Raw genomic sequence first — 16,765 nt, 5'->3', positions numbered from 1 at the left:
AATTTGTGGGAGCGCATGCGGAATTTGTAATGGACGCAAATTTTACAATTTGATAAATTGCAAAGTATTGATTACATAAAAAATTGTACTACAATATATTTTGGTGGGACACTTGTTCCACACCTTACAAACATAACTCTCATATATTTTTTTTTGTAAGTGAGCTCATGTCTCACATATCTCTCTCACTCATTTATGTTTGGTGAGCTCATGTCTCACCTTTGACCTCTCTCTTTTTTTCTTCTTCTACCTTACTCTCAAAACTATATTACATGGTATATATAGTTAATGATATGTCGGCACATCTAGTCAACCGACTTTCCTTACAATTCTCTACTAAATTCTAGAGATCTCTTTTGGCTATTGCATAGGTTGGTAGAATTTCTTTAATATCATACTTCTAGTGTCTTCTACCTCCTTATACATGTATATTTATCAATATTTTCAAGATTACAATGTTTCTAGATTTTTCAGATTATCATTTTTAACAAAAATGGAGGTGGCTTGAATGAGGATTGGTGATTTTACATCTTCGAGAGAAAGATAGGAGACATGTCAGAGAGAAGGTAGAAGAATGTAGGCGTGGTCAGCTTGTAGAGAGAGTTGAGTGAAGAACCAACTTTACTCATTTCCTCTTTCTTTCTTTTTTAGTTTCTTTTGGTGACAATATGCCAAAACTTTGACTATTTTCAAGTGTTTAGCTAAGTTTGACTTCTAAGTTTGACTTCTAAACTTTAACATTGAACTATTAGCTAAAATTCATTAACTCAAAAATCGTATAGTAAAAATATATAGGATTTTCTTATCTAACATTGAAGCCATAAACTATATTATATTTAAAATCATTTATCACAATAAATATCATTTTCGTAATTACTAAAATAAATATATTTATTTCATAAAATAACTTAACCATGATTATTTCGAAACAATTTAGGACGTAATTAAGCTAATGAACATAATTAGTAGGTAATAAAACGAGATTAAAATTCAGGGTATTACATAAAGCTATAGAGTACCTGGACAAGGCAGAAGAACAGTGGTCTAGGCATGTTTTTGACTCTATTGTGTGTTGTGATCACAACACAACATATTTTGTTGAGTCATTCAATGCATATACAAAACCTTTCAGAGATCTCCATGTCCTTTGTTGGAAGGTAAGTATTTTGTGTTGTTTTGTTTTTCTAAAGTTTTCAATTATTTATATGCTTTCTTATGATTGGTATGGGTTTAATTACACCTATTATTAGGGGTTGGTGTATGAAAAAGATAGGAGCTAGATTTGATAGGATTGTTGATGGAATTAAGCTAATCACTTCACTGACTATGCCACTAAGTTGTTGGAGGTCAGAGTTGATGAAAGCATGTTTTTCCATGTTGTTCAAGTTGGGGGAGGGGAGTTTGAAGTGTTGGATAATCATATTCACTTCCCCATTAGGCAAGACACTAGGATGTGTGGTTGTGGCAAATGACAGGGCATTGGTATACCCTACAAATATGGTTTGAGGGTTATTTTTTACCAGACTTTTGCAAATGGAATGGTATTGCTTACAAATTTGGTGCTACATTACAATTCTTGCTTCATTACAAAAAAAAACGTAAAACAAACATAAATATGCCTATTTTGCTTGCTCGTTGCATCATTATTTGTGGCTATTTGATGCTCTTCTTGAGTTGCTTCATTTCCTCCTTCAAGTTCACATTGAATTCATGGTCAATTGTACCAACACACACCACCTAAATGTGTTGAAATCATCCCACTTGTAGTACAATCTTTGCAGATTCATTGAGGAATCCGAGCTCCAAGTTGCGAAATTTTTTTCCTACATTTGCAAGTTGATCTATTAGGTACTCTAATATATGAGGTTTCTAAGTAACTAGAAGTGTGAGATTGTGAACTAACAAGTATTAGTGGAGGAGGGAGCCAAAAATTAAGTTTCCATGAGAAGGGAGCAAAATACACCCAGTATGACTGCTTATATAGCAATCCCAAGTCTTGCAACGGTCAAAAAAATGAATTCAGTTTAAAAAACTAGCCGTTATAAAAAAAATTGAACATATTTGTAAAACCTCAGGGGTATTTCATGCATAAAAGATCAGGGTTAACTGTTCTCTAATGTTGTTCCTCATTTATGGCATTTGGTACATTGTTTATAAACCTTAGGGGTACCGGGTGCGTTTTTTAAAAAGTAGGGGTACCTCATGAATTTTGAAAAATCATAGGGGTACAAGGTGTAAAAACCGTTAACTTTTTTATTTTAATAAATAAATATTTTCAACGATGTTTTTATATTTAAATCGGATTTTTATTCTCGTAAAATCGGACTTTCAGATTGAAATGATAAAAGAAAATTGTTATAATTCGTTTCATAAAAAAGTTGTCACGACGCGTCAAAGGCAAGCCAGTGCCCCTGGCGCACCACGTGAACCAAGCACACAGGCCAAGTTGTGTCAGGCGCACCAATCTGAGTCTAACATTGGCAATTCTATCTTTAAGCAGTGCATACCATGATGTACGCGGCTGATTGGTCATGTTGTGTTAGGCGCACCAATGTGCGCCTGAGACGTGTAATTATGCGTCACATAGAGATGTGCGCCTGACAAACTCTCTGTGTGACACGCAAATTTTGTTTTCCTATAAATATGTCGTGATTTCCCGAATCAAAGGCAGAATTTTCCATATACTTGACACTTCGACGCTTTACGAACACCTACAAAACCTCTATACAAAACACATATTTTCTAACAAAACACAAACAAAAAAAACAAACAAACAAATAAACAAACAAAAAAACAAACAAACAAAAACAAAAAGATATTTAGAAATCCATACACACGTTCATATCTTAAGGCTTCATGATTGCTCGTCCCCACGGTTGTAAAACTCTCAGACCCAAGCCGCAGGTTTGATCCTAAGGGTCCTTGAACAAATTCTTTATTTTTATATTGAAGTTATTAACTATTTCTTTCCTAGCGTAGATCTTTATATGAAAATCATTTATTTGTATATTTTAACTCTTTTATTTGTTTTCTATCTATTTTACGTACATGCATGCTACATGATCGTCCTGTATGCTTTCATCACTCCACATGCTATTTTTGCTAATCAAGACCTAAAGAATTGTTCTAATATTAATCAAAAATATGGACAATCTACTAGGAATCCAATAATGCGATTTCTTAATAACTTATCACTAAAAAATAGCCTTTTATGTGTTTCATGAACCAATCTAGACTAATATTTTTAGGGTGCTTGAAAATATTTCTTGATTATTCTTTTGCATAAAACTTGACATGAATCGATATTTATTAGAGGCCGTCAATAAGCGAATGTGGTTCCTGACCGTATTCGTACCCTCACCCTCGAACTCAATCTATGGTTCATTGACCATCTATGGAGTTAGGACGGAAAAATCTACATCGGATAAATCCCTAAGTTGTCCCTACGATTTGCCAACATCCAATTAGGTTCATGAGTCTTCCTTTAAAGACTTGTTGGCGACTTAAAAAACATTGTTCAATAAAACCTTTACAATAAAATAGTAAAATACGCGCTCATCCCGTGTAGGCAAAATAAAAACGCGCCTACAATCATCAACCAAGTTTGACAGCGCATTGATGGTATCTACACTAAAAGTTTAGGTTGTACCTTTTGTTTTTTTTTTTAGGTGCAGGGTTCGAATAAACCCTATAGAAGTGATCGCGCCTCTATTGTGAAGGCGGTTAAAAGTAAATTCATGACTCTAAGTAAAGTCAAAGTGGCAATAGTTCTTTTGATGAGCCTTGGAGTGGGCTAACCTCTTTTGTTTCTCCATTAGGCATTCCTAAGTTGTAATCTCCCGATCAGTCCCGAACAAAATCTATTGAACCTCACTTATAAGATTTACAAATAAATCTCAAAATGTGAAATGGAAATGAGTTTTAGAATAATATGGGCTTGACCATAAGGTATAGATGGGCCTAACTAGCTTTATCGCATATGCAGACATGGATTGGACTGGAATATGCAAGCAGACTTGACTTAACAGATTTGGGAAAGACCTAGACTTTGAACTTACAAGTAGAGTAAGCAAACGAGACTCAAAAACACATCTAATAACCTATAATAGTAATTATTTTTAAAAAAAATAAAAATGTACATTTATAATATAATAATAATAATAAATCAATATTACAAAGTATCTATTGTAACACCCCGATAATTCTCTATTTTATAAAATACCTTATTAATTTCCATAGAACATAGAGAATCACCAAAGTATTATCGCCCGTGTGATAACGTATTGGAAAATAAATAAAGAACTTGAAAACATTGACTAAACTTAGTCAAAACCGAACTAAAGTCAAACCAACATAAAAGTCAATCTAATAACATAACCAAACCAAAAGTATATAATTATTAAAAGAAGCTAAAACACAAGCTCTACAACCGATTCCCAGAACCCAATGGATGCATCATCTTTAAACTTGATCCTGAAAGACTGCTCTCCAAATGGGTCATTACAGGATCAATAGTTACAACCATGATCGACGCATAGAAAAGCACGTAATCAGCAAAGTTGAGTACTTACATAATAAATAAAACACATAACCTATATGATACTAATAAGCATTAAATCGGAGATAATTAATAATGTAATAAAATATAAGACTCGTTATACTGAACTTGACTCTACAACACCAATAGATTAGCTATTAATAAATTGAATAGTCAACGGATAGAGTTGTCTAACCAAAACATGTCTTCAATATATAAGACGAAGTACGGGCGTGACTCTGCGCTCCCGCCACCAACGATATCAACGTACTAATTAAATAAAAATCAGGCACGGTGATCAATCCGGCGCCAAGAAAAGTCATGGGCTACCAACACGTACTCCAACTCATACTAGTCCAACACTTAAGACGTGCACTGTAATCCCCCACAATTTTATAAATTTTATAAATATATTTAAAGTATATTTATGTATGTTTTGGTATTTAAATAATTAATTTCTTAAAGTCTTGACAATTTTTAAAGTCAAAGGATTATTTAATGTTTTTAAATAATCAAATATTTTATTGGGTCGTACTTTGAAAGTTATTTGATAATTTAATTAGTTTGACTTGATGTATAAAAGACATTTAAAAGATGGATAAAAGGAGCTCAATTCAACTCAATCATCCAATCAACTAAATTTAAAAGTCCAAACACACTTCCCCAAACCTACAAGGGTTAGTTTTGCAAACCTATATAAACCCCATGAGAGCCCAAAAATCCCCACACAAAATTACACCCTAATTTTCTACTATATCTCTCCCCTACTCGGTTCTCTCTCTTTCCTAACTCCCTCACCCGGTTTTTATTTTCTCTCTCTCGATTTCTCTCGGCTGACTGCACCACCAGACTACAGACGACTGCCCGACCAACAGTAGCAATGTCGCCGACCAGCGGCAGCCCAGCCGTCCCCACCTCCCTCTCGGTTCTCGTGTGTCCCTCCTCCCTCCTCTTGGTTTTTCTCTTCCTCCTCTATATTATTTTGATGATTAGTTTGATGTTTTAGGTATTGTTTTGGAGGTTTAATAATTAAAGTTTGTATCTTCAACTATTTTAATGTTAGTTTCAGATTATATAATTAGTTTAGTAGAGTAGATAAATTTCAGATTTAATATATATGTTTTAATTAGGTTTATAAGCATGAAGACATGGATTTTTGATGTTTTTAAGAGTTAGAACTATACTATTTTATAGTTTATGAAAATTGAGTACTTTAATCTTTATAACTATGTTAAAGTAAGTTTAAAAGAGTTTTAAAGATGTTATATATATGTTGCTGGAATTTTTTATTAGCTACTTATGGTGGATTTTTAAATACTAAATTAATAATTTTATGAGTTTTAATGACTGGTAAGGTAGTACTATATTAAGGGGGACTAAAGATTGAAGTTTTAATGTTTAAGAGGGTTTAAAACACTTTTTAAGAGGATTAAAGTATTTTAAAGTAGCTGTAATATTTATTAGAGTATTTTTTTTTTTTGGTAAGCAAGTAAGATTATATTCACCAAAAACACCACAATACACCCTACATCCTTAAAGGGCAGGAACACACACAAGGCCAACCTGGCCCTTAAAACCCTATCTATTTACAAAGTTTCACTCCATTCTATATCTCTTCTACTCCACTTTACAGATTTACACATTAGTATACGTTGCTTTACAGTATACTGGATGATATTAACTATACAATCTGTTCTAGGGACTTTATCTAACCAATAAGACTCATTCCTTGCCTTCCATATCTGGTACACAGCAGCAGCAATGGTAGCATAGAGGATCTGCTTCCTCATTTTGGAGCCAGAGTAGCCACTTCTAATCCATCTTATCCACTGACTTATGTTCCTTCTTCTATTATTTAGACCAATCCACTGAAGCAATCCATCCATCAATCTCTTACTAAACACACAGTCAAAGAAGAGGTGGTCATGTGACTCCACTGCATCCCCACATATGCAACATTTGTTGTCAAGACTCACATGATATTGAAACAACATTTCCTTTGTTCTTAATCTGGCCATAATGCCTAGCCAAGCAATAAATCTATGTTTGGGAAGAGACATTCTATTCCATATCCCCTGTGCCCAAGGCACCTGTTGATCATCATCAGTTATCAATTTATAAGCTGTGTTGATTGAGTAAGATCTATCCATACTCCACTGGTGCATTCCTAAAGAGTGTAACTCATCCTTTGTTTTACACAAACTCTTCAGTATCCAACTGGCACCTGCTGGTGGTTGATAGGACCACCAGTTAGCATCCTTAATATACACTGAATGCACCCATCTAACCCATAACTCATCCTTCTCAGCTCCAATATGCCAAACTAGCTTTCCAACTGCAGCTATATTCCATTTTTTGATGTTTCTCATTCCCAAACCTCCCTTCTTTTTGGAAGTACAGACCTTGTCCCATCTGACATGCCCACTTTTCTCACTCAGTGCTCTTCCACTCCACAAGAAGTGTCTACAGCATTCATTTATTTTGTTTAAAACACTCCCAGGTAAAACAAAAATTTGAGCCCAGTAACTATGAATGCTCATGAGAACTGAATTGACCAATTGAGCTCTCCCAGCAAAAGATAAATTTCTAGAGCTCCACACTCTAATTCTTTGTGTCATTTTTTCAATTAAGGCTTCACAATCTGCTGCTTTGATTTTCTTAGGGCTTATGGGAACCCCTAAGTATCTGAAAGGCAAACTCTCTTTCACAAATCCAGAAAATTGTGAAATTCTCAACATATCATCTTCTGCTATAGTTGTACTGTACAAAGCTGATTTATTTTTATTTGCTTGCAAACCTGAAGAATCATTAAACAACTTAATGCCTTGGAGGAGCAAGTACGCTGATTTGGCTTCACCCTTACAAAAAAGAAGCAAATTATCTGCAAAACATAGATGATTCAGCTTCATTGCTGTGCACCCAGTAAAGAACTTAAACTCCTGCATCTCTCCAATATATGTCAGAATTCTGGTCAAATAGTCCATACATAGGACAAAGAGTAGAGGGGACATAGGATCCCCTTGCCGTAGTCCCCTCTTAGCTTCAAAATACCCTTCAGGACTCCCATTGATTAAGAGAGTAAATTTTGGAGTAGAAATACATTCCATAATGCACTTTATGAAGTGGTTAGGAAACTTCATAGCTTCTAAGAGCTTTCTTACAAACTCCCATTCAATGGAGTCATAAGCTTTCTTCAAATCAACCTTCATCATGAGCCCTTTAGCTTGATTCCTTCTATTACCAAACCTCTTAACCAGATCTTGACAAAGCAGAATGTTACTGATTATACTTCTACCATTAATAAAAGCCCCTTGGTTAGGTGATATTACCTGAGGGAGAATTCTGCTAAGCTTTGTGCATATAAGTTTGGTAATTGTTTTATATAGCACTGAACAACAAGCAATGGGTCTAAAGTCCCCCACTGCAGCTGGACTTTTGACTTTAGGAATTAAAGTGATAGCAGTCACATTAATCTCTTTCAACATTTTGCCTGTTCTGAAAAAATCCTTCACTGCCTCAACTATGTCATGACCAATGTACTCCCAACTTTTCTTGAAGAAGCAGCTAGAATAACCATCCAATCCAGGAGCCTTATCATCAGGTATTGAGAAAATAGCATTCTTAATCTCTTCACTTGTAAAATTCAAAGTGAGTTCAAGTTGTTGTTGAGTAGATAGCACTCTACCTCTTGCTATAATAACTGGTTCTATCTTCTTTACTTCATTTCTACTGCCCAACAGTGATTGATAGTAATCCACAAAAGCTCCTACCACTTCATCAGAAGTGTTAGCCCAAGAACCATCTTCTCTTCTTATTGTGGTAATTCTGTTATGCACACGTCTGAGTTTGATGCTCTGATGGAAGTGTTTTGTGTTGTCATCACCTTCTGTAAACCATCTCACTTTGGCTTTTTGACTTAAGAAACTTGTAAAGTTTCTATGAGCCACATGATAGGCTTCCCTTGCCTCCTTTTCTTGTCTTCTCAGTCTTATATCTTCCGGATGATTATGCAATTCCTTCTGAGCCTCAATCATAGTGCTGTAAGTCAGAGCATCTTGAATTGAAACATCACCATATTGAGATTTGTTCAGATTCTTTAGCTCTTTCTTCAATAACTTCAATTTGCTAACCACTTGGAACATTGTAGTTCCTTGAATTTGTTGTTGCCGTACTCCATTCACAATATTAGAAAAATTCTCAGCCAAGCACCACATATTAAAGAACCTGAAAGGTTTTTTCTTACCCTGATCCAGGAAAGTTCTAATGATCAATGGACAATGGTCATATTCCCCTTCTGGATAGATTGTGACTTCTGAAAGAGGCCAATCTGTGATCCATGCTTCATTTCCATTACCCTATCCAATTTACAAAAAACTCTACTTCATATCCTCTTGTTTATTATTCCAAGTAAAAAACTGTCCACAAGTTTTTACTTCCATCATGCTGCATCTCTTCATACATTCCTTCATATCTACAATTTCCCTTTCTCTGACAGGAAGCCCTATTCTATCTTCTGTACTCATAAGAGCATTGAAATCACCCATGATTATCCAAGGCTTATCCCTTATATCCAGAGATATTAAATCCTTCCATAGGATTTCTCTACCCTTCTGTCATTCAATCCATATACAAATGAGCAGAAGAACTTCTTACCACCATTAATGATCTGAATTTCAGCATGAATCATTTGGCTTGAACTAAACGGTACATTAACATGAACTGCAGTGGGATGCCATCCTAGGATAATTCTCCCATTTCCATGCCATATGTTATTTGTGGTGATACACCACCCAGGACACACTTTAAGATAAAAGTCCCCCAATGCTGGGGCTTTTATCTTTGTTTCTAGGAGGCTAAATAGTCTGATGTTATGAGTCCCAATAAAGTTTCTCACTTCTAATTGCTTTTTGTGACTATTTAGCCCCCTCACATTCCACACAAGGATGTTATCCATCCATGGTAGGGGGCTCTCCTCCCCCTCACCATGTACTACCCCTATTAATTCACCCTCCTGAACCTCCATTAGTTCTCCTTCCTCCTCATTCCTCAATACAGCAAAAGTATTAGTTGTGTCAATTGACTCAACTACAAGTGGCTCCTTTGGAATGTACCCCTTCACCTTCTGGAACCCATCTGCATCCTTCTTTCCATCATTGCCTTTCTTCACCCATACTTTCTCTCCTATTTTCTTCTGCTTCTGCTTTACACATTCCTTATGAGAATGTCCAATACCAGCACATGTATCACATCTAATAGGCCTCCACTCATAGTGCACCTTTTGTGTCATCATCACCCCTTTCTCATTTTCAAACACTATTTCTTCTGGAAGATCTTGATTCATCCTTGTTTCAATCATAATTCTAGCATATTGCAATCTATCCTTGTTAACGGTGGATTGGTCCAGTTTGAGAGGTTTTCCAATACCAGCCACTAATTTGAATAAACATCTTTCACCCCAATATTTCAAATCTAGTGCTGGCAATTGAATCCAAATTGGAACAGTTTTGATATCCTCCTTTTGGAAATCCATCTCAGCGTGCCATTGTTTAACAATGAGAGGTTTCTTGTCAAAAAATTGGAATCCAGAATTCAAGACCTCATCTCTTTGATCAATATTATGAAATCGCACAAGAAAGACCCCCTTATTTACAGCTACAACTTTCTCTATCCCTTTCTTTGCCCAAACTCTACGCAAAAAACCTTCCATAACAGGGTAAGGAGGATTTGCACCCACAACATAACAAACAACAGCACTCTCCCAATATTCAATTTCCTCCTTAACATCTTCAAATTCAATTTTGATTGCCAAAGGTTCTTTAACAATACTATGATCATCATTTTGCACCTTTTCAAAATCATTCAATAAAGTTCGAGCTTGAGTTTTACCTCCATTAATGGCTTCCAGTCGACCTTGAGTCTTCTTCATGATCGTAAGCCATTCAGAGAGTGTAGCCTTCTCTCTTGATTGATTCTGCAACTCCTTCAAAGAACTGACAGGGGATAATGGTTTTTCAAATTCAGGGGTTTGAACAACCAAATCTTCAATTCCGTGCAATTCCGCCATTGATTTTGTGCTTTTGTCCAGTAATTGGACTTACCGGGCCTTTCTTCTTCTCTTTATTGCTGTTTTTTCCTCCTGATTTCTTCACTTTTGCCTTTGATCGTCCTGCCATGGCTGACGGTGTAGGATAAGAAAGGGTGTTCTTATCGTGCACCGCGAGACTGGAAATTATATTTATTAGAGTATTAATACTTGAATGATTTGGTATTTGGTATTTGGTAGGTGAAGGCTTTAATTTACTTTGAGTGATTTCTAAGATTGAGAAAGTGGTCTCTCATATTGTCTACATAAGATAAGTACCTACCTATGTGTATCATGTCATAAGATCAGGATTGATGTAGTATCATGTATAGGGAACTTTTATATAGTTCATATGTGGCTCATATTCAAGTGAATTTGCATGTTGTATGCCGTTGTGTGAAGCATGTTGCCTATGATGAATATTATATTTTGTATGGATGATTGATGCAAGCACGTGGGTTGGGAACGTGTCTTTTATTAATTCACATGAGGGATTAATAAATATATTATTTATTAGATCATGAATTGTACCATGTTGTTCCCTTGGATTATTATTATATTTTACTTTATATGGATTGTGGGCCCCGTTTGGTAAAGTTGGATATTCACCTATTGACAGGTTGGCTGATTGTTGATTTAAGTCAACAAATAAAGGTTGAATATAAGCCACATATGAACTATATAAAAGTTCCCTATACATGATACTACATCAATCCTAATCTTAGGACATGATACCAGTCTAATAAAACATAGGTGCGTACGTACCTTGTATAAACAATATGAGACGCCACTTTCTCAACCTTAGGAATCACTCAAAGTGAAGTCGTCGCCTACCAATTATGAAAACATTCAAGTAGTAATACTCTAATAAGATTTAAGCAGCTTTAGAATACTTTAAATTTTCTTAAAAAGTATTTTGAAACTCTTTTTAAACACTAAAATTTCAACCTTTAGTGTCCCTTAATATAGTACTATCAAACTGGTCATTTAAAACCCTTAAAAATCATTATTTAACATTTAAGATCCATAATAAGTACATTAATAAAAAAATTCCAGCAAGGTATAACTTCTTTAAAACTGTTTTAAAGTACTCAATTTCATAAACTATAATATAGTACTATAGCTCTAATTCTCAAAATCACTAAAAATCTATGATTTCATGCTTAAAACCTAATTTAAGTATATATATTAAATCTTAAATTTACTTACTCCACTAAACTAACTATATAATCTGAAATTAATATTAAAATAGCTTAAGATACAAATATTAATTATTAAACCACCAAAACAATATTCAAAACATCAAAACTAATCATTAAAATAATATAGAGAAAGAAGAGAGAAATAAACCAAAGAGGAGAGAGAGAAAGACACAAAACCGAGAGGGGGAGACGGCACTGGGCTGCGGCGGTCCGGCGGTAGTGCAGCAGCAGCTGAGGGACGAAGGAAAGAGGGAAAGAAAATCGGGTGGAGATCGAAGTGGAGGAGAAAGAGTGTCGTGCGAGGGGGAAGAGGGGAGATAAATTAGGACTTTGTTTAATGTGGTAAAATTTGTGAAGTAGGAGGGTATTTATAGGTTCCCATTAGAATCCAATAGAAAAATGCGCTAGTTGGCTAAATTTAATGAAAGATGATCATATGAAAAGGCTACAAAAGTTTGGGATCCTCTAACCCAATATTAAATTTCTTTTTACTATTACTACTCAACTTATTTAAAATCATTGTTAACTCCGAAAGTCCGCCTTAAAATAATTTTAAATACTTTGACTATTTAAAACATTAAATAATCACTGACTTTAAAATAGTCAATACTCAAGAAATTAATTATGTAAATACTAAAATATTTATAAATATAAATATATATAAAATTGATAAAATTATAGGGGATTACAGTTTAACCCTCTTAAAAGATGTTTCCTTCCGAAACTTGATACGAAAACCCTCACAATTTCGAAATTTTGACTCAAATCTTTCATTTGGAAAATACTTGTGTCACAACGTGCAAACTTTGCCGACCCTAAAACCACTTGTGTCGCTACATAGACACCTTTTTTCGAAGCGGGGAATCAATTTATTTTCCACCAACATGTGCAAATCGCCAAAATAAGCATAAATATACCATAAAATAAGGCAAAAAGTACGAAATCCTATCGCATTCTATCTTTCAATCAGGATACTTCTTCTTCATTTCATCTTTGGTTCCCACGTTGCCTCTTCGGACTCATCGTTAGACCAAAGCACTTTTACGGTACTCACATCCTTATTGTGTGTACTATGCATCTTCCTATCCAAGATTTTCACAGGTCTTTCCTCATGCGTGAGGCTACTATCTATCTCAATTCTTTCGGGTTCCAAAACATGATTCTCATCAAGGATATATCTCTTAAGTTGAAAAATGTGAAATGCATCATGCATCTTCTCAAATTCCATTGGTAAAGTCAACTTATAGGCTACCTTCCCAACTCTTTGCAAAATCTCATATGGGCCAATGTGCTTAGCACTTAATTTTCCCTTCTTATCAAATCTGATGACCCCTTTCGTCGGTAATACCTTCGAGAACACCTTATCACCAATAGCGAATTCATCCTCCCTTCGCTTCAAATCAGCATTGCTTTTCTACCTATCTTGGGCAGCTTGAATCAACTTCACATTCTTGAACATTTCCTCAAAAAATTTAGTCCTCAATACTACATTCTAACTAAAATCATTCCAACAAATGGGACTTCTACAATTTCTCTCATAAACGCCTCCAATGGAGCCATCTTAATGCTTGCATGGTAACTAGTATTATACGAAAATTCGATCAAATCCAAGTGGTCTTCCCAACTTACATAGAAATCAATTGTGCACGCTCTCAACATGTCTTCCATTGTCTGATTGGTCTTTTCTGTCTGACCATCTATCGCAAGATGAAACGCAGTATTCATCTTCAATGTCGTTCCAAGATTAAGCTGGACCTTTTGCTAAAATTTTGAGAGGAATCTCGAATCAAGATCTGAAATAATGTCCTTTAGGACTCCATGCGGTCTTGCCACATGCTTGATATACGTCTTAGTAAGTTGCTTCTTCCTCCATGTTTCTTTAATCAGAATGAAACACAGCAGATTTCGTACGGTCCACGAAAATACAAATAGTATCATTGTCATTTTTCGTCTTTGGCAAAGCTATCACAAGTCCATTGATATCGAATCCCACTTCTATCCGGGGACTTCTAATGATTGGACCTTCTCCATTGGTCTCTTATGATCGATCTTTACTTTCTGACATGTCATACATTTTGACACAAACTCGGCGACTTCACGCTTCATATTTGGCCACCAATAAATCTCCTTAGATCCTTATACAACTTATCACCACCATGGTGCACAAAATATGGAGTATTGATCCCTTCTTCCATAAGCTTTCTCTTAAGCTCTTCACACTTCTGTGGTATACACCACCTTCTATTAAATCTCAAGCTTCCATCATCATTAACCTTAAAATTAACTTTCTTTTCTTGCTTTATCTTCTCCTTGATCTTATATAGGTGCTCGTCTCCAACTTGACTCTTTGATCTGAACGAAAATCGATGATCCTAACGACAAGGCACTCAATCTTGCTTCAATCTCTCCAGGATTCATAATTTTAAGGCTAAGCCTTTGCATATCTCGGCACAATTCATTAGGAACTCCCAACGCATTCACGCTATGGCTCGACTTCCTACTCAAACTATCGGCGACTACGTTTGCCTTCCCCTCATGGTACTGAATATCTAGGTCATATTCCTTAATCAATTCCAACTATCTTCTTTGCCTCATATTGAGATCCTTCTGGGTGGAAATATACTTCAGACTCTTGTGATCAGTAAAGATCTAACAAGTCTCTCCATACATATAATGTCTTTGTGATTTTCAATGCAAAGATAATAGCAGCGAACTCTAGATCATGCGTAGGATAATTCGACTCATACGGCTTCCTTATAAAAGCAGGGTAAAACTTTCCTCTCAAAGTAGTAGTAAAGGAATCCCAATTGAAACCTTCTATGGCACTAATCCTATTTTCCTTCCACCAAAAATCAGCTTCATCCTTCACGTACAACTCAACTTAACCTACTTTCATCGCCTCAGGGCAATACATAGCCCCAAATATCTTATCGAACTATCTAATCTAGCTCTTTAAAAACGTAGTGTCAGCTTGTGTCTTAAATAATGGCGACTTAATCTTGCTAACCTAACGAACATGTCTCCCGCAGGATTAGGACGCCCAGTCCTTTCTTGAATCAATTTTTCAGCCAAAAGGCGGATAGCATAAGCTATAGCGGTATGGTTGTTCAACATTCTACTTTGTGACCTAAAATTTAATGTAGGTCTATTTTAGGTTTCGATTCAGAATTACTTGTCATTTACTACAAAGGCATCAAATCGATTTGATCATACAAGATCACATCAAAATAAAATTCCATAGAATTATAATAGTGATGATTTTACCACTATAAACCATAAACAATCGTATTTTCACTTATGCATAATCATTCACATCAATAATCACATAAGGATCAAATAAAATCAATTACAAAAATTAAATAAAATATTTCCTATTCGTATACCAAAATAAGTTCTTACTTAACTCATATAACTAAATAATTACTTTTATTCCTCAAAAAGATCATAATAATATTCATAATTAATTACTTTTATTACTCAAAACAATCAAAACCAATTTTGGTAAATTGGGTCCAACGACATCGAGAATACCATTGGGTAGTGTTTAGGCTCAACTGATTGGATGATCATGGTTGAACGAAAGTTCCTTAAATGATACTTTGGATTATCAGTTGGTCTGAATTTAGGGATGTCAATTGTAGAGAAATTTGCAGGAAGTTTCCCATTCAGTTTGGTGTTAGCAAGAGGCTCAAAATTGGAATTTGTCTTGGTTACCCTATGAACAACACTCTCCAGTTTCTTGTTGAATCTAGGAGATTCACAAGACTCAGCCTTCTCAAGTGTTATAGCTAGTTCTTCCATTATACAAGACAACTTGGCTAAAGCTCTAGCCATTTAAGCAAACTGTTGCTCGGTATTCGATGGACTGTCCATTTCAATGTCGCTTGATTTCTGCATGGATCATCAATAGAGATTTAGAGAGAGAGTGATGATGAAGAGAGAGAAATAGAACGAAGGAATAGATATCTTGAAAATAGATTTCTGTATAAAAGTTGAGCCTTTAGAAACAAACTAGCATATCCTAAATGCATGACTCTTTTTTTCTTGGGTACACCTAGACCTAATGCATGTATACATTGGATGCACCTAGACATAATGCATGTATGTATTAATTTTTCGAATGCACCAAGACCTAATGCTTGTATGCGTGACTCATTCTATGTGTTCGAACCTGTAAAGGTTGCCTACATATACCGAATAGGGAATCAGATCGCTTGTAGTTTAGGACTACTAAATGCGGAATGCATGAAATGAAATGGAGAGTATGGATGCAATGAGACTCCTAAATTCTTATGAACTCTAATTATGCATGAGTTGTATAAACGATGGACTATGCAATGCAGAGGGACTCCAGTATGAATGTGTGTCCTAATTGATATGAAAATATAACGACTTTAGAATCCTAGACTTGATATACTTCCAATAACCTTAGAATTTTAACTTTTAAGGATGCCAGACTCCTAATATGCATGAGACTCTAGTGGAACTAAACTCCAAAAACGGACGGAATTCAAATGGATTTGTGACTCCTAAGACGCTAGACTTTGACAGATTTAGACTCCTATAATTAGAGACAGAATTATAATTGATTTAGACTTCGTAGATGGATTAACCGAGATGGGGTTAAGACTTCTAATACGAATGGAGTTAGATGAGGTTAAGGACTCTAAATGGAGTGAATTGAAACTGGATGAACATAAACATATGGGCTAGATTATTGGGATAGATTATTTTCTTATAATTCCTAAGGGGATAAGACTTTTACAACAAGATGAACACTAAAAAAAATTCTAAATGATGTGCACATGAAAAGATAAGATGAAAATGCTAAGTATGATCGTTCACCTAAATGAGACCAAATAGTAGTGAGACTCAAAATAAGGAAATGGATTAATGTTTTCTGTAATTAGGTGAAATTAATTTTAAACCAAAAGACGCACTAAA

The 16,765-nt window shown here is 35.2% G+C and overlaps 1 protein-coding gene across 1 annotated transcript; it reads right to left on the bottom strand.

The window, feature by feature from the left end:
* Positions 1–12,803: 12,803 nt before the first annotated feature.
* LOC104891354 (uncharacterized) lies at positions 12,804–15,655 on the bottom strand. The gene is made up of 3 exons (XM_010677038.1): positions 15,353–15,655; positions 13,451–13,582; positions 12,804–13,235 (listed from the first exon to the last, which is right to left on the bottom strand). The coding sequence occupies exons 1-3, from the start codon at positions 15,653–15,655 to the stop codon at positions 12,804–12,806; spliced, it is 867 nt and encodes a 288-aa protein (XP_010675340.1).
* Positions 15,656–16,765: the final 1,110 nt, after the last annotated feature.

Source organism: Beta vulgaris, chromosome 4, assembly GCF_026745355.1.
Source record: "Beta vulgaris subsp. vulgaris cultivar EL10 chromosome 4, EL10.2, whole genome shotgun sequence".
NCBI lineage: Eukaryota > Viridiplantae > Streptophyta > Magnoliopsida > Caryophyllales > Amaranthaceae > Beta > Beta vulgaris.
This window is presented reverse-complemented; position numbering and strand designations above follow the sequence as displayed.